The following is a 19,719-nucleotide window of genomic DNA, read 5'->3' on the forward strand; positions in this document are numbered from 1 at the left end:
GGTAGGGAAGGGAATGGTGTAGGGGATTGGGCCTCTGGTAAACTCACTCACTCTCACAGAAAACCGGCGTAAAACAGTTTTCACGCCGGTTTTCTGTGAGAACATGGTATTTCTCCGGTCGAGCCGGCTGGAAGCATGGCTCTCCCACGTTTCTTTAAAAAATGAATCAATATATGATTCATAATATTTCCCCAAAGCGACCATTTTAGCCCCTCTGTACTCAGTAGTCAGTACAGACTAAAGACAGACTGACGACGTACTGTCAGCAAATAATGTTCGCGAAACTTCTGTTCACTGGTCTCTGTCACGTTTTTTGTCCTTAATTATTTTTTTGAATTATCGTATTTTTTTTTTGCTTTTGCCTAGCTGCATATAACAGTTCTGTTGTAATCTTCATAGATAAGTAGGTATTAATAATATTATAATACCAGTCTGAAGCCTTATTGTTGTCGGATGCGTGATTCTGCAATGTGACATGGCGTCACATTATGATATGCCATCTTTACTCATGCATAAGAGATTTAAATACAACTGCTTGGTTACATGTCAAGCGTTTACATAACTCATTAAACAGTGATAACTGATTGGTAAAATTTTGTTTTAGTTGCTATCTTAAGCATTCTTAAGCCTAAACTTTACCCACCGTCTATAATCGTTTGTGAAAGGATCATACCTTTTCTTGCAAGATCTCCTATCTTTTAACGAATGAAAAAATCGGCCAAGTCTGAGTTGGACTCGCGCACGAAGGGTTCCGTACCATTATAGAGCAAAAATAGTAAAAAATTGTGATTTTTGTTTTGTATGGAAGCCCCTCTTAATTATTAATTTTATTTAAATTTTATTATTAATTAAACTACAAATACGGCTGAGTATTTTGTGAACATTTCAGGTGCCAATCTGTTGTCATCATTGATACAAAACATGTTTGAAAAATCACGTTTGTTGTATGGGAGCCCCCCTCAAATATTTAATTTATTTTGTTTTTAGTATTTGTTGTTAAAGCGGAAACATAAATAATATATACATAATCTGTGAAAATTTTAACTCTCTAGCTATTACCATTCTTGAGTTACAGCCTAGAGACAGACAGACAGACAGACATCGAAGTCTCAGTAATAGGGTCCCGTTTTTACCCTAAAAACGAGGTATTGAATGTATCAATTTTATCAGGCTTTGCTAAAATTGGTACCTACTTAGAGTAAGCTAGGAACAAATTCATGTGTAAACAAACTCCTCTACTCAAGTCTCTACGTGATATTTTCCCTGTGATCGTAGTCATACCCTTATTTCAAGGAGACCACCAGTTAGATCCTCAGTCAAAGTAGGCCAATGGATTGATGTTTTACCGCCCAACAAAAAATTGAGCATTAACAGATTCGGCGGTTATTATGCAAATGAATTTGTCTCGGTCGCTTAGAAAATGTGTAAGTTGTGACTCATAAGCCACAACTATCGATTTCAAAACTCGTTCAAAGGAAAACGATAAGCCGCATGGCAGCAGCATTGTTAACGCTTATTTAAATTTAGAACGTGTTTAAAAAAGTAATCTACACATGCTCAATTCAGAAATATTCTGCTTCTGGACCTTTATACAGCAGGCTTAAGAATCACTTCCATACAAACAAGAGGTAATATTGCTATGAACGGACTATACAATGCTGGGAGTGCCACACTTTTGAGCTCCTTCGAAAGTCGAAACGCAACCTTACACGCCTACCGTAAACCTGTTACTCGATATGAGTAAATATTAAATAGTGACAGATGGCAAGCCACTTGCTGTTTCGCCCGAGATAGGGGGTTTTATGCCCGGTTTGAAAGTTTTTTTTTACAGGAGTTTATCTAAGTTTTTTTATTACTCTATTGAAATATTCCTGTTGAAAGGCTTAGTAGCTGGCTCAGTCTGCAACTTAGGCTACAAAGTAAGTATAGTTGTGACTTGTGAACAAAAGAAAATGCTATAATATGCTCATTGTCAGTTTGTAGCTGTCTTTGGTTGATGCTGAAAATGCTACTTGACAAAGAGTGACAAAATAGAATAGATTAACTTCGGTTAAGCTAATTCATGTGGCTGTCTTCGTCTATCTAGTAGCATTTAGAGGAGAAGGAAGTATATTATGCTAACCTGCATGCGCTGGCGGCGTGGGCGCTGCCGGCTCCGGTCTATCAGCATCTACATCATCACCATCGACGTCGACCGCCGTCTCCGGCCCCAGGTCGTCGCTGTCGCTGTCCGACGCGTCGTTGTCCACGCACACGTTGTCCGCCTTCCGGTCGTCATTCTCCACGGAGAACGGCGGTGCAGTCACCACCGCGTTATCCAGCCTGGGGGTAATGAGGACTGTTAGAGAATGTACGGAAATGCCTACTTGCGCTGATCTCTCTCTTCTCTCTTGTCACAAGTCTCATTCTTCGTATTTAGGAAAGAGGTAAGAAGGTAACGTAATAAACAAGGGTTGAGCTGAGCTTTGGGTTTAAACAAGCTGCAGAAGCCGCAGCTAAACGACTCTCTTAAATTCGAAGATTGATAGGGACATTAGGCTACCTAATAATATCTTAACCCTCTTTAGATTACAAACGGGCCTTTACCAGAAATGAATAAAATCGGCCAAGTGCGAGTTGGACTCGCGCACGAAGGGTTCCGTACCACAATTATAGAGCAAGAATAGGCTGAAAATTGTGTTTTTTGTATGAGAGCCCCCTTAATTAATTCATTTATTTAAATTTTATTATTATTTATTAAATAACAAATAAAACTGAGTATCTCTTGAATATTTCGAGTGCCTATGTATTGCCTTTATTGATATCGAGTAAAAATACCAAAAAATTAAAGTTTGTTGTATAGGATCCTTAACAATTTAATTTATTTTATTTTTAGTATTTGTTGTTATAGCGGCAACAGATATACACAATCTGTGAAAATTTCAGAAGTCTAGCTATAGCGGTTCTTGAGTTACAGCCTGAAGACATACAGACAGACAGACAGACAGACAGACAGACAGACAGGCAGACAGACGGACAGGCATCGAAGTTTTAGTAATAGGGTCTCGTTTTTACCCTTTGGGTACGGAACCCTAAAAATGAAATATAACAAGTGAAAGTCGGCAATAACCATTCGTAAAATCTCATAATGTCATCAGAACAATCCGGCTTTAAAGTCCCGGTCTGAGGTTAAATTAAGTCATGAGACGTCGACACTCGTCTCAAATCTACAAGTTTAGCATATTTACTGATTGTGAACAGCGAGACTCGTTTGAGAGGATTAAGTTATGGAAACAGGTCTGTTTGTGGAACTAAAACACATCCAAGGTTGTTTTGTGTGCAAATGTGGGATATTTTAACAGCGGTATCGTGTACCGCAGCTAAAATTTAACAATAAACATCTGTTGCTTTACAATAAATATGGAGTGGGAAGAAAGGATTATCATCGCTTTTGTTGCCCATTGTACAAAAATGATTCAGTTAGCAACAATGAAGTTAGGTACTAATCTATGTAAATCCTAAGTTACACTCCAGCCTGAGTATGTAATTTAATAATTTGCAGACGTAAATCTGGTGATGAGTCTCATTGGCTCCAGAAATTTTGTCTGGAGCCATTATATTAAATCTTTACCATTATATTTTGAACCTAATATTTAGCAAAGAGTTTCTTATCTGTCCTTTTTTGATTCTATTTACCAATTCCCAAAAAATTTGCTTTTGCATCCACCCTCGGCAGCAAACATTAATGCCTTTGCACCACTCAATTTGACATTGGCAGCTCACCAAGAAGCCATTCTCACAAAAAGAAGTTTTTCTTTTTATTAAATACGGGGGCAAACGAGCAAACGGGTCACTTCATGGAAAGTCTACCGTCGCCTATGGACACTCGCAACATTAGAAAAGCTGAAAGAAAACGCATCTGCGTTGCCGGGCTTTTAAGAGGGAATACACCAAATCCCATCTTGAAGGTTTGCAGGTCGTATTGGTCCGGAAATACTGCTAATAAATGATCGCTCTGACCCAAGCTCCATGGGCGGGGTGTTGTCGGCGGCTATGTCACGCGGGTCCTTCAGGAACACCACGATCACCGAGATGTTGTCCTCGGATCCCTGGTTTTTCGCCTGTATCAGCAGATTCTTCGTCACCGCCTTCAAGTCATCTGCGGACAAACACATTAATTAAAATCGTAAATTATTATCTACTGTCTGAGTACCGTTGCTTTATCTAGTTCCCTTTCCCCGTAATTTTCGAGAAACCGTTTAAACTGATAAGAGAGCCAATTAGCTGATCATATTTCGTTCACTGTTAAAATTGTTATCGCTGTAAAGTTTCTAACAACTATATTAAATTAATTTACTAGAGGTATATTATGTACCGAATACCAATTATATTTTTATGTAGGTAGTTATTGCTGTAGCCTGTAGGTATACAATCAGAACCTTTACTGCTATTTATAAAAAACTACAACGGAGACCGGAGTGTGGTTAGAAATTGATTATAAAATACGTATTATGAAAATAGAACCCAATCGACAGAAGTCCAAAGAGGAGAATAAGTGGATTGCAATTTGCAGTAGAAAGTATTGGACAATGTAATTTCTCAAGCCCGTTATTATCCTAAGATTATCGGTGTGTCATCTAGCAGAGTTCTTGCGACGTCTATTATGTCTGCAATTTGTTGCGGCAGAATGGTGAATAGAGCCAACGGATATGGAGTAATGGTGTTTGTGTTTCATACCGCTCGAGCTGTGCGGGGGTGTCCTTGTTCGGAGCCCGCACGCCGGCACCGTCCGCGTCGGTGACTCAGTGCACCGCTATTGTGCCATTAACGCACCTGATATGAATTCCTTATCCTACGCCTCCGTTACTTCACGCTGCACCGAAAACACCACCACCGACGCCGATGTACGCGACTCAATTAAACCCTTTCCCTGCGTTGTTTCGTGATCGTTTTGCATTAGCGATATTTCTAGAAGCACGGAATAATTAGGTGGACACAGAACTTAGTTAACGTTATTAATTTGTGCCAGCAATTCGCATGACGTGAGCCTCGCCAGTCGCCACACCTCGCTCGTTCGGTCACCTCATTGCGCGATTACAGGATCAGCCGTTGTTTATTAAAATTAGTCATACGCGATTATTCCGACAGAGCTGGGACAGACGACGCGCGACGGCCGCTAGTCGTAGATCCACGCCTTGACTTTCGTCGCTATTTCGGGGCGCGGTCAACGCCACCGCCCTTTGCTTTTTAGTTTTTACCCTGTTTGGTCTGGCTCGGAGCCAACCGCGCCCCGTACTCTCACCGGGGCCGGGCCTAAGATTATAAAAACGACGTTAATTTCATTTTCAGCGCCATAAAGAGCCTCATATTTCAAAGCGCTCCCCGATGTCTGATTAAAACTTTACATGCGTACCTAACGAGAGTTTGCAGAAGTGGAGTGTTTCGATGTGGCGGGCGAGCGGAGGCGAAGAGAACGATGCGGCACTCGGGAGCGATAAATGTTTGGACAGCAATGATCGCGTCGATTACGGCGGACGCTAGGCTAACGGTGACGCGGATGGAATGCGCCGTCGGCCATTGTTCCTACTGACTCCGCGGACGAGCGGATCACGATCGATCGCCGCATACTAATCCGTGGCACCTGCCCGCTCGATGCGTAGATTGCATTCTAGGTGCACCATTGAGCGGTTATGGATGGACAGCGGATCTCGAAATAGCCGAGTCTCGGTGCGCGATAATAAATATTACGGAGATAAATTCAGAGGGCGTCATATTTAGAACGGAGCGGCGCGTGATAGCAATCTAATACATATTCATGTTATTATGAGTCGGATAGGAAATTGTAGTAGGTCCGCGCCGTAATGGAATTGAGAGGAGGCAGACGGGGGGGAGGCGGGGTGGGTCGAGTGCAATTTTCCAGCGAGCTCATCCGGGCCGGTGCAACTCGGCACTCGGAGCTCTAAGACGGTAAATAAGATCCCATTGATCGCTATAAATTACATTTCTCATTACACTTTACTACTCGATCCCTTTAAGCGCTTTAAATTTAATTTCACATTACCCGTTGCCAGTTTACAATCGCTAACGAGCTCTTTCATCTCAATTTAAATTCCTTTCGGTCCTAAATACAGCTTCCTAATCGTCAGTGTGAAGATTTCCTCTGCTTAGAACACAATTTTCAACTCCGTCGACATAGTCGAGGATTTATAACTTCAGTGGCGTCAGCATCGCTTTCACGTGTGTACTGTGTAACATACCTCGCAAAGCCTCGCTAATTGTTTCGTAGAGTGTGGTGCACTAACTACTTAATCTCCGACTTCGCCGTCTAGACTTTCCATCGCTGTACAACTTTACATTGCAATTTAAAACTGAATATTGAAGGATCGATGTGTGCGCGGGCTGCAGGCGCGCACAGCTCTCATGGTAGAGCCGGGAGCATGGGGGCTCCCCCCATCCGCCATTGCAGTCTCCACTTAAAGGCGACCAGCGAATCAACTACACATGAATTTCAACTATATTAAGCCTCCAGACACATCATATTCACTCTCGTTAGGACCCGCGTTTCGCACTAACGAAGCTGGTATGCTAAAGTGCAGCATTAAATATGTAATGCATGTATACGTTTATTTTTAGTTAATTTAAACATTATACAAGAATATTAAATTAGTATTTGGTATCGCAATTTTCTATTTTACCAGGTGAGTATGCAGTAACATAATCAAGTTTCAAAATACTCCTTTTCTTAAAGAAGTTTGACCCACACTATCTACCATCTCTATGAACTTCTCATTCAGCCTTTGAATAATCAAGCTGGGTTTCGATTAACCAATTTCCTCAATTAACTTTCTTTTTATTTTTACAACTAGTTTTCCCGGCATATCAGCGCTGGAGTCTACGTGCAGCCAATATAAATAAATACGGAGTCTTATTAAAAGGAGGACTCGTTTTATTCACAAGCTCTATCTAACGATTTCAACACGCAACATTTATAAAATAAATTATTAATGACTTATCTTCCGTTTCATGTTTCGTTTTTGCTGTCAAAAATCGGATTTTGCGGTGCAAAATCTAAATCCGCAAGATCAAGCCAAAGAAATGTAAATCCTTTCTTATTAAGATAAATTGAATCATCAAAATATACAGTTACATATAATCTGGGATCGAGTACCGGCGCCATGATTGTGCAAGTAGGATCGAACCCAACACCACGTACTGTGATAACTGTAAAACATATTACATCATTACATCTAACTACCATTGTGAACTCTATCTTATTATGCGCCGGAATTTAGATTGTCATCGTCTTAAGCTGTATCACCCATCACCATATTTAAATCATAGCCATTACATATTATCATAATTTTATGTAAAATCTTAGTCACACAATAATAGACCTATTTGATTTTATTTTTTGATAATCCATTCTTATATTATTATAAATACAGTGTGTATGATTGTCGGTTTCTCCGTCTGTTGTCTGCACATTTAGCCCGTGAACAGATTTGGATGAAATTCAGTATGTAATATGTATACAGGTATACTTTGAGTCCAGGGGTAGCATATAAAATAGTTTACTTGCGGCAAAATATGGGGCTATTAGATAGGAGATAAAAAAATACTGCGCAAACAAAATCGTAAGCGACATCTACTAGTCCATAAATAGTTCAGATGTCAATTTTTTTGTTGCAAAAACGGTTTCATTATTTCTATATTTTTAAATTGCTGTTGCATGTGATCACGAATACATTTCATCTTCTATCTTTTGTGCTATGCCGACTTTCTAAATATATCTTAAAACCCTAATTAAACAGATTCATTCAGTTCCAAATATAATAGGGATGATGATAAGGTCAAAGATTAGCGAATTTTGTTAATAAAATAAAGAAATCACGGTAAAAAATAAGTGTTCCCAAAATTTCAGCATGATAGCATTTGTATTTTTTTTGTTATGCGCCTTCAAAGTTGGATATTCAAGTCGATTTTTTTTTTCAATTAAATTTCTTAATTTTTATATACAATTCGATAACTTATGCAATTAAAAGCAACTTTTGTTATGAAACCACTTTCATAAACGCAATCCTACTATCCTACTAATATTATAAAGGCGAAAGTTTGTTTGGATGTATGGATGTGTGGATGTATGGATGTTTGTTACTCTTTCACGCAAAAACTACTGAACGGATTTTAATGAAACTTTACAATAATATAGCTTATACATCAGAATAACACATAGGCTACAATTTTAACCGACAAAATGGGGGAGGTGTTATGTTCGTTTTCTTATATTCAACGATTACTACGCCGTTTGTTAACCGATTTTCAAAATTTTTCTTTTGGTATATAGGTTATCATCCCAATTTGGTATTATATTCACAAAAGTGGTGATTTGATGAAGGATCCATAAGTAATCGAGGGAACTCCTCAAAACTTATAGGGAAACATGTGGTGACTTCGGTTTCGTGAGAAGTATTCTAAGCATATGCTACCAACAAGTAAGATTTTGCACCGAGATATACCTGGTATACCGTGGTTCGGAAGGTGCTGAGAGAACTCCTGATTCTTTATAGATACAAGTTTGAGTGTTTCGGCGTTGTTTTAAGAACAGAAAGCATATGCTACTATGCAAATTACATTCATCATCATTATCATCATCATCATCATCACTACCATATTATACCATTTCATAGTCTTTTAGATCGAGACTCGAGTTTGTCAAGCGATAATTAAAAAAATCTATACCTCCCTAATATTATAAACCTGAAGAGTATGTTTGCTTGAACGCGTCAATCTCAGGAACTACAGGTCCGATTTAAAAACTTATCTTAGTGTTGGATAGATCATTTATTGAGTAAGACTATAGGCTATATTATATTATCACGCTAAGACTAATACGACCGAAGAAACTCAGGAAAATGTGGGAAAAACGGGGGAAATATTTTTTATGGGAAAATGTAAGGTTTCTGTAAAATTCCTAATTAACGCGGGCGAAGCCGCGCGGGACATCTAGTATTTAATATACCTGTCGAACAAAGTTGTCTCCCGATGCGTACAAACTACGAAAGACTGACGTCATACTTTCGTAGCACTTTGTATGGAGCGTTTCGGGCAGGTCTTTTTTATGAGATATTTGAATTGTCATATCTTGGTGAATTTTTAAGCTATCAGAGTCATTCTTTCAACGATGTTTCTATTTTTTAAGGGTCTTTCAATTACCGATAAGAAAAAAAATAGTCATCATGCGTAGTCAAATTTCTAAAGCAGTGATTGTAATGACTTATGACTTTTCGTCTGAATTCACTTTTTAATGAGCCTATGTAATGTAAACCCCAAGCAACACATTAGTGCACAAGGTAAATGAAGTAACATACCCCTTGTCACAAAAACAGAAGCCTAATGACTTAACCCTTCTCGTCTGTAATGTCACAACATTAGCTCCCTCATAAACCTCCTAGCCGTACATTATTGGAAGGAAAACAAACGTCGAGGACCACTTAAGTTCAGACGTCTCCCATCCCGAGACACATGACAAACAAGCGACGTACAGCGTCCATTACACCGCTAATATCGGTTCTAGCCGCAAGAATTTAGATTACAACACAGTGAGTGCATTACACAATGTAGATTAAAGATAGAGCATGGAAATGGAATGAGATGAAATTGATAATGAAATGGAATAGAAACGTACTTTGATTTCAGATAATTCATCGAGTAGAGGAGGATATTTTCTGGGTAAAAACGTAGGTTTCGTTAAAAACAAAACTAAACGTTAACAATGTTGATTTTGTTGGCGAACAAAATTGGGGTGTGAACGCCGAGGTTATTGAACTGTTTAATCAGCGCGAATTGCAAATTTATCTCGTCGATCGATAACAATCGGACGCACTCGTCCACTGCAAAAAATATACAAGTCATTGCCAAAAATGCAAAAAATAACAATAGGATTATCTTTTGTATAAAACTACTAAATCAAGGACTGAATATATTAAAACTTCACTTAAAACAAGTGTTATTGTTTAATTAATAAAGGAGTTTGATTAATTTACAGGTATCGTCAAAAATCACATAAATTCATTCAATGAACACTTGTTTAAAACTTCTAAAGAGTTCAAGGGGCTAAGAGGGCCTTGCACATGAATGAATGCGGTGTGCAAATTACACGTGGATAAGCAGGTTCTCGTGAATGCAATTATAACTTATAATTATAACATACGGGCGACACGTGAAATTGCGGTGAAAGTATAATAATTACACGAGTTGCAATTAAAAAATAATCAAGCAGAATCCAATTATCTAAAAAAAAGCTCGGTATCCAGAAACGCTATTGGACGATAACAACCTTCAAACGACAAACAATTCATAGTCCATACAGTCACTATATTAGTGACGATTTTCAAAACAATTTATCGAGCAATTAACATCAGCAGACAAACAGTCGCAGTGCGTGGAAATAGAATCGCAGTATGCTTCATCAGTCCACCGGTAATTGGTTAGCGAGAGGCGATAGGCCACAGGGCACGGAAGAGCAACTGACAGGCCCGTGCGAGTCCTTCTAATTAACGCTCCGAGCCCCGACTGGATCTGATTGGCCCCAGTAATTGAAAGGTTACCTGCACCCCGCACAGGACACACTTTTAATACTTTTTTCATTTCCATTATATGGCGCGCTAGTAAAATGTTTTCCATTTGCCTTCGACGTTTTTTAATTTGAAGCTCGCGCTAAAAAGTTGCAGAGCGTTGCAACATCGGTCTCCGCCACAATTTTAAAATAAAAAATACTTTTCAAAAATTCTCTTTTAGTTGATAAATATTTTGCAAGCACGAATTCGGCTTTTGGGAAATCGAAAAAGGATAAATATTTTACGCTAAAAATGGGAGTGTGACGTAGTGTGAGAATTCGACACAATGGTCGGTTTCCCTGCATGTTACCGACCTAAATTGCGATAGAACTGACGCGGGCTGTCGAGTTAAGGATGAGAAGTGTGCCAACCTGAACACTCGTTCCGGGAAACAACAATAACAGTTAATGCACCTACATAATAATAATTAAAAAGCGTCAACACTTACTGTTCACACAGTTACTGAGTGACGTAGAAAACAGTAGTGTTTCTAGCTGTTAGTTATATGCTACATAGAATTATTTTTTAATTTACAGAAATTACAAACGCAGGAGCGATTAGATACTGAAAGACACTTTCGAACTTGCTCGTGCTAGTTTCTTTTATGGGAACCTCATTGTTTAAAGAGCAATGAATATCAAATGTCTCCCTCGGGTATCTATATCAGGATTTACACATGTCATTACGTTTAACTGTTTTCTTTCCTAATTTATTACTTCCTTTTTAGTCCGTAGCGTTGTTTTGGCTGCAGTACTCTTTTTTTTTAGTTTGTATTGGTGATTAATGTAATATTAAAGTAAGTAAGGATTGAATTACCATATAACACCCACTCATTAAATATTCCTTAATAGCTCTGAATTTGCTCATCTCATACTTGATTTGTTTAAGATACATCTACCTTAGGATACGAAATTAAATTACGAAAACGGGAATAACCTTCACATTATAGTCTTTGACGAGGATATTGCTAAACAACACCAGGTGCGTTACAATCCTGATCACAGCCACCTGCAGACCAAATGCATACAACAAAATTACATAACAGGTGAATGTTTGTAAATGGTTCTTTTTGTAGCTTCATGGTCATAGCCTGGAGAACTTGTATTGCCTTGAACTTATTATCTTGTGTTGAGTCTGCGAATGATACAAGATTTATCCTATGATTTAGTAAAATCAGATTAGAATGATAATGATGAATGGTCAGAACATCAGAGAGCAATAGAAAATGTATTAACAATTTAATAGTAAAAGAAAATTGTAGAACTAGCTTCAATTCTTATTTTTTTTTTTTTTTTTTTTTTTTTTTTTTATTTAGGGAGCTTAGTCAACATTGACTATGTCGCTCCATTAGAACAACAATTAAATTTAAGCCTAAATCAATATTAATCTATTGCACGTCTATTAAGTGCTATCCTAACCATCTTATAAATTTCTTTAGCTTTATCTGACAGGGGATAAGCCAGAATGCAGTTACAAGATCCAGTATACATAAAATTTTCAATTTTCCTTACAATCTGATATCTTATGTCTTCATTCCGGACACATTCCAATAATAAATGATAAACGTCTTCCACGATTCCACATTCTGAGCAAAGTGGGGATGATACTTTTTTCATCAAATGTCCAAATTTATTCAGAGGAATATGTCCGGAACGAATTCTAAACGCTATAATTAGCAAATTTCTATTTACAGATTCAAACCACGGTGATTTCCAAGGTTCATTTTGTAGTGTTCGGTACCATATGCCCTTCTCCACCGATCTCTCATCAAAACAAACCTTCCACATCTGGTAACAATGCCGTTTAACTTGTTTAATGTAGTCAGTGAAGAAAGGCATGATGTCCCCACCCACTCCATCATCGCAAGCTTCCTTAGCGAGACCATCCACCAGCTCGTTCCCCTCCAATCCAATATGAGACGGAATCCACTGAAGGATAACTTCTTTTGATTGGGTCTTTATTTCAAATATTAACCTTATAATTTCGTAGGCAATCGGTGTGCCTCTTAAACAAGAGGTGCACCGAGCCACGTGCTGGAGGGAACTCCTGGAGTCACATAAAATTACAAATTTACTGTACTGTACAGATTTTATATATTTGAGCGCCTCTAAAATAGCTACTAATTCTAGATACATAATAGACATATTATCACAGATTTTAAATTTCATGCTAATACCAGATTGGACGTCAAAAACAGCTAAACCCATGGAACCTTGCGATGATGTGGTATCCTTAGAACCGTCCGTGAAAATTTTGTAATGTGAGGAATAATATTGTTCTAAGTATTCAATACATGTTCGGCGAAGGCTAATCGCGTCGTATTCCTTTTTAGACCTATCTACTCCGTCAATACAGATTTTAATTACATCACTCAATTTATACCAACTCATCCAATAATCTAGAGTATACATATCCAAGCGAATTGCCTTATGGAGTTTTATATTTTGAAATCTTACGTACATATCCACTAAAATAGGAATTTGTTTGCGTCTCCAGTATTTGCGTGTCATAAGTGTGCTTAATTCGTTCACGACCTTAATTGTTTCGTTATCTGCTGTCGACATAGATCTCAAAATAAATTTACCAGCCAGAAAGACCCGACGAATATGTAAAGGTTGTACACACAGCTCGCATTCCATTACGTGAATAGGAGTAGATCTAACAAAACCACCTATAACACGCAAAGCCTGGTTCTGAATTTTATCCAATTTAACTAAATTCGATTTACTTGCATTACTGTATAAAAAACAACCAAAATCCAATCGGCTCCGAATCAAAGTTATGTAAATTTTTCTTAAATATTTTGGGTGGACACCCCAGCCTGGCCCAGCTAAAACTTTTAAAATATTTAACATTTTATGTGCCTTTTCATAAACTGTATTTATGTGCTTCGTCCATCGCAAGGATCTATCGAGTTCCATACCTAAATATCTTATACTAGATACCTCCTGTAAAGGCATATCTCGGATAAAAATGGTAGCACTATTATTTATTTGGCCCTTTTTAAAGACGCACAACTTGCTTTTAGTAGAAGATACAGTAAAACCTAAATTTTCTAATAATTTAACCAAAACATCTAAGTCCCCTTGTAACAAACGACGAGCGGTTTCCATATTTCTGTTAACTACATAAAGCGTTATATCATCAGCAAATTGTGACATAAATATGTTTCTAACGGCCTTAAAAATAGGTAAAAGTGTAATATTAAACAGTAACGGCGATAAGGGGTCACCTTGAGCGAGACCTTGAGCTGTACATAGCCAAATAAAAACATCCCCATGTCTAATTTTTAAATTCCTAGAGCTTAAAAAATTCCACAAATAATTACAAATTTTAAAGCCAATGCCAGATTTATCTAAGATTTCGATAAGTGAAGTTATATTTAAATTATTGTAAGCGTTATCTATGTCTAGGAAACACGCTAAAGTCGTTAAATTCTTAGAGAAACCTGATTGTATCCGTGAAACCAATCTGACCAAACTGTCGAGACAAGATTTAGATTTCCTGAAACCTACAGTCTCAGCTGAAAACATACCCTTGCTCTCAAAGTACCACTCCAATCTTCTATTAATAATAGAATGAAAAATTTTACACACACAGGACATTAAACTTATCGGGCGCAACGATGACACTAACGATGGGTCTCGACCGGGTTTGGGAATCGGAAAAACACAAATGTCTCGCCATTGACTAGGAAGGAAGCTCGTAGAAAGAAAAATGTTAAACAAATGAAGTAAAATGTTTTTAGCACTAATGGGTAATTTTTTAATCATCGAAAAAGAAATGTTATCGCAGCCCGGGGCGGTATCTTTAGATTTAATACATGATTCTAATTCGTGTAAGGTTATGTCACATTCTAATTTTAAATTGACCGAATTAATTAACGGCTTGGGAGGTAAAACGTACGCAGGACATAGATTATTTAACAATTCCTTGCACTTGTATTCGTCGACAAAAAAATTCTGAACCTTATTGCCCTTAAGCCATTTCATTCTCCTCCACATTTCAGTAGCCGATGTAGATTCGTCCACAGAATTACAAAATTGTTTCCAAGAATCGAATGACGCTTTTCTTATTAATTTTTGTGATTCCCTAATACAATTTTTAAGATTTAATAAATTGGAGGGGCAGGGATTTTTCCTAAATTTTGAAAGGGCCAATCTCCTTTTAGCTACAGAATGCGACAAGGTAGGGGTCCAATAGGGTTTAGGCGAAAACTTGTTAGATGGATTTAAATTTATTTTGATAATTGGAATAAATATGTTCGCAGCTGTATTAATATGACTTAAAAAATTGTTATATAAAAATTGCGGGTCTCCGGATAGGTCAAATCGTGAAAAGCATTCCTCGAGGTATAATTTATATCCTTCCCAGTCAGCACACTTAAAATTGCGTTTAAATAATGAGTTAGGGCTAAAAACATCATTAGAAGATACGTTGATAACGAGATGATCACTTCCTAGAGTTTCGTTTGTTACTTGCCAATTAAAGTAACACGATATATCGGAAGTACATAGGGTTATATCCGGGGAACTTTGCTGCAAAATGCCTGAAACTAATTTTAAACGTGTAGAACTACCGTCGTTTAATGATAAAAAGTTGCTATCGCCCAAAGAATCGTAAATTTGGGACCCTCTGGTATCTGTCTTATGAGACCACATGAAATGATGCGCGTTGAAGTCTCCCAAAATTACGGTTTTACTGTTGAATTTAGAAAAAATACTGTCCCAATCCGTCCGTCGAGTTCGTACCCACTGAGGACAGTAAATACCTAGGACGTTTTCAATATGTTTGCAATTAAATACCTTAACGTGTAATACCTGTATATCTTCATTGTGATGAACTAAAGTGTAAGCCTGCGCTCTCACCGACTTATGCGCAAGGATACAAACACCCCCATAGGCATCCTGGCGATCTTGTCGAAATATATTATAATTACTAATTTTAAATTGACTATTTGGATCCAACCAGGTTTCGCTAATTACAGCTATAAGAATTTTGTTTTTAATTAATAAATTTTCTAACGCTAACCGTTTTGGTCGCAAACTTTGGGCGTTCCACTGCAGTATATTTATTTTAGTAGTATTAACCTTATTGTGATTATTAGCCATTAGAAGAATTCATAGAATTAAAATTCAGTAACTTACTCATTATTTCCATCTCAGTAAAAGTATCGATAATTGCAGAGACACACCATTCCAAAAAAAAACTTATAACACTTTTAATCTTTTCCGAACACTTCAATCTCTTACAAAATAATATATCCTTAATTTTGTCCAGTAAATAACTAAACGACTTATTATCTTTCCTAGCGTCCGATGATTCACCTCGATTATTATCACACCTCTCCGTTCCCGTGTTATCATCAATTGTGGAGTTGTCGCGGTGTCGCGATCGGTTGTTGTCGATGTTATAGTCTGTCTCCGTGATGTCCTCAGTAATGATATACGGCTCGAGATGCGCGGGACGATCATTTTCAGCTGCACTGCGTGGTCTCGGTAGCGATGACTCCTCGTCTTCGTATGATGTAATATTTTGTTCAGGTGAATAGCGCTGTTTCCTCTTTGTAGGTACATCCTGTATTACGCGCTTAGAGCTCTGTGCTACTTCCGGTGGCCGCTGTGGCTTTTTAACAGCTGATGCGTATGAGATTTGCAAAATTGGTGAATCTTGTTGCAGACTTATGTTACTAAACGCAGACTTATTCACATTCCCACTATGAGCTGGCGGTTCCACGGTAGGTCGCGGTGAAAAAGGTGGTACATACATAGATAAGGCGCGTTTATATGTGCAATTAAATTCCGCCATCAGCTCCCGAATCTTCTTTTCCTTAAGGTAAGCCGGGCACGATTTAACTAGGGACATATGGTTGCCCTTACAATTTATACACTTATAAGTAGTTGTCTCGCAGTTGGGGTGATTTTCACCACATTTGGGGCAAAATATTTTAAGTGAGGGACAAAGTTTTATCGTGTGTCCAAATCGCCAACACCGTGAGCATTGCGTTACGGGAAAAACAAAAGGTTCCACTGCTACTCTCAAATTAAAAATCTTAATAACGGGTGGTAAGGAACTACCCTTAAAACAAATACGAACAGATTCACACTGTTGCCACCCCGACTCTGGAATTCTGCGATTTAATCTTTTTACAGATAAAACTTGGCACTCCATATTACAACTTTTAATGCATTCCAATAATTCTGAATCAGGTAAATCTATGTCAATATCTCTTATTATGCCGTAGGACATATTAACTTCATAGGTCTTTTGAATTCTCCAGCCTTTTTCCTGGAAACTTTGGCATGAAATCAGTTTTTCTGCATCATACTCGTCGTCGAAGCTCACAATAACTTTAAAAGCGTTAACATATTTAACTCGGTGTATACCTACTATATTTTCCGCAAGAAATAATCGAGCCAGTGCAAACTGTTTAGGCAATATACTTTCTTTACTCGTAATACTAATGTTTATCTTCTCAGTTTTCCTCTTTTTCCCTCTTCTAACTTCTGTCCAATCCTCCTCCTGAATCGACCTGTTCTCTTCGAAATTCTGTATATTTTCCTCATTATTGAATTGGTGCAAATCGCTATCTATAATATCTTCTATATTCATACTGTCGCCTCCCATACTAATATTATCCGCAACCTCCTCATCCTCTTGAACTACGTTCTCACTCATTTTGCATATGGATTAGTATTCAGTACCTAACGGCACGATAACACGCGGCGGCGCGCGAGCGCACCGACGGTAACCGGTATGCGAATCGTACAACGCGCAATGCAATTAATGCGACACGTCCTAGTCATGCGGTGTTAGGAACTGAACTGTCAATTCTTATTTTTAAATGATAAACAGTGTACTAGTTCATAGAGTTGTTCTGACTGTAGATGATGAATATGCCACAGAAAGGCATGCAGATAAAAAAATGCAATAACTTTTTGTGGATCGCGTGCAGTCGGAGCAGCTCGTTAGCTCACATTAACACCGGGTGACTTGTTTTTGTGACAAATCACACCCGCCCGCGCACCTCACTTAGCATAGCGTTTGCGAGTATGTACTAACTTTGCAATATTTACTGTAACAGCTCAAGTAGGTGTAGTAGAGCACAATAAAGGATCTATAATTACCTATATTTTAAAGTTTTTATCTTAAGTACACCGCACATTACATTCCGGAATAAAAATTATTCCATACCAACCCTTGGTCAATAAGAGACTGCAATCGTAATAAAGTGAATGAACACAAAAAAACGTAACCATACTTCCAATAATCATTACTAAAGGTCTATTTTCTTCGGGCATTGCACTGTACAAAAACATGTTTAATAAGACTGCAGTTCAAGAATGTCTATCATTTAATACAATTATGCACACAAACCTCAAAGTCTATTTCATTAAAATAAGTTGGACAGCAGCATCCCTAACCACTTATTTTTAATCATACATCAATAACAAGTTATATTAATAACCGTCCTATGAAAAACGATCCGTTTTTCCGTTACTTCAAATGATTTTATATGTATAGCATCACGGTGTTGAATTTCATTATAATTACTTTGATTTTAAGATCAAAACTGAAGAGCAGTAAAAGCCCCAAGAACAAAACATTGTATTACTATAATGTCTGCATACTCAGATAGAGCTTTTTAATTTTTATTAAGTACTTTAAAAAATTCTATACCCTTTAACATTCGTCTAGGACCTAGGTTGTAACTTGTTAGCATTCATTGAACAAAAGCGTACGCAAAGCTCCATTTGAGTATTTTCCTGAATATGTAGAGCAGCTATTCAAGCTTCCAAACTCTAGCCACCAAAACATTGAGCAGCCTGCCCGGTTTACTTTGTAAACAAAAGTTATCGTGATCCATAACAGGGAAACGAGTTCGTTACTGTCGGAAGCCATTTGCTGAAAAAACAAAACGCTCCGTGTTCACTGCTAAACTTAATTAACACTATCTATTTAATCTATAGATTTATAGCACTTTGCAATTAAACATTTGTTTATTAATGATACAGTTAATTTGATATAAAAAAGTTTGCCTTTCAATTAATGTAAACCTTAGGTAAAAGTTACAACTTTGGTTGTAGGTATGAAAATACTTAAGTCTTGAAAATTTTATTTCATTGCAATATTTCAGAATTGAAATTATTGTCAATGAGACGAAGCGATTCAAAAAGATACGACAATTTATATTTTGTTGGCTAACGAATTTACGCAGTAATGATAAGGTGCCAAAACAATTACTGGCAATACTTATTTGTATTTTCCAAAGAAAGCAGAATTATAAAAAACTAATAATGATTGCGATAAGGTAGAGTGTTCCACAAACTGCAATGGAAAATGGCGTATTTTATCAGGCGTTATCACCTGCAAGCGTAATCTCATCCAACTGAACACCAATATTAAATTTTATATCGGATATTGAAAGTACGTGCTAGAGATAGCCCGATATTGCATCAAAACGCGATTTACATCAATTTCTTATTTATGAGATCAACATTTGCATTACAGAGACTTGTACGCACGGAGTTTCACAGATTTTACGATAGCCATCTCCTTGCACTGCGTTTGATTTTATCTATTTTCCCAAATAGCGGCATTGCAACATGAATGGCCGTCATTTATAACTATATTGATGATAAATTTTTCATTACTTTGTGAAAGGTGTAAAATCTTACATTATAAAATACTTTCATATTGCAACAATTTCTCTTTTTACAATTGTCAATTCTCTTTCAACAATATCCATCTCCATCCAATCAAGCCTTTTCTAGGCCTTCGGTAATGCCATTTTAGTTGGCAACAAAAAATTCGCCGTCGGCTCGTCACTACGCGAAAACGGATCACGATGTCAGCGACCTCGGGGCTCGGCAGCTAGACGAATCGAAATTATAACCACACATAGATAAATCACGCGAACAACGCTGCAGTCTGTCATACATGATTCACGCCATCACCGTCTGGGTGACGACGATCATTATTTTTACCGACTCTTCCTCATTACTTCTGAACTTTGTGTGTTGTGGCTAAACATTAACATTCTCTACCTTTCGGATTTGCACATCAAAAAGACCTGTTGGAGAAGAATATTCCAAAAATGTTTAGATATTTCGGTAACATCTAT

The 19,719-nt window shown here is 37.6% G+C and overlaps 1 protein-coding gene across 3 annotated transcripts in view; it reads right to left on the bottom strand.

The window, feature by feature from the left end:
• The window catches only part of LOC121732113 (SH3 domain-containing protein C23A1.17-like), a 114,067-nt gene that overhangs the window by 19,361 nt on the left and 74,987 nt on the right, over positions 1 to 19,719 (bottom strand). For all 3 annotated transcript variants that reach the window (XM_042121909.1, XM_042121908.1, XM_042121907.1), the window contains exons 8-9: positions 4,000 to 4,138; positions 2,123 to 2,322 (exon numbers count right to left, since the gene is read on the bottom strand). In XM_042121909.1, coding sequence (XP_041977843.1) covers positions 2,123 to 2,322; positions 4,000 to 4,138 — 339 coding nt within the window. The remainder of the gene's footprint in view (positions 1 to 2,122; positions 2,323 to 3,999; positions 4,139 to 19,719) is intronic.

The sequence above is a fragment of the Aricia agestis genome, chromosome 11 (assembly GCF_905147365.1).
Source record: "Aricia agestis chromosome 11, ilAriAges1.1, whole genome shotgun sequence".
NCBI classification, from domain to species: domain Eukaryota; kingdom Metazoa; phylum Arthropoda; class Insecta; order Lepidoptera; family Lycaenidae; genus Aricia; species Aricia agestis.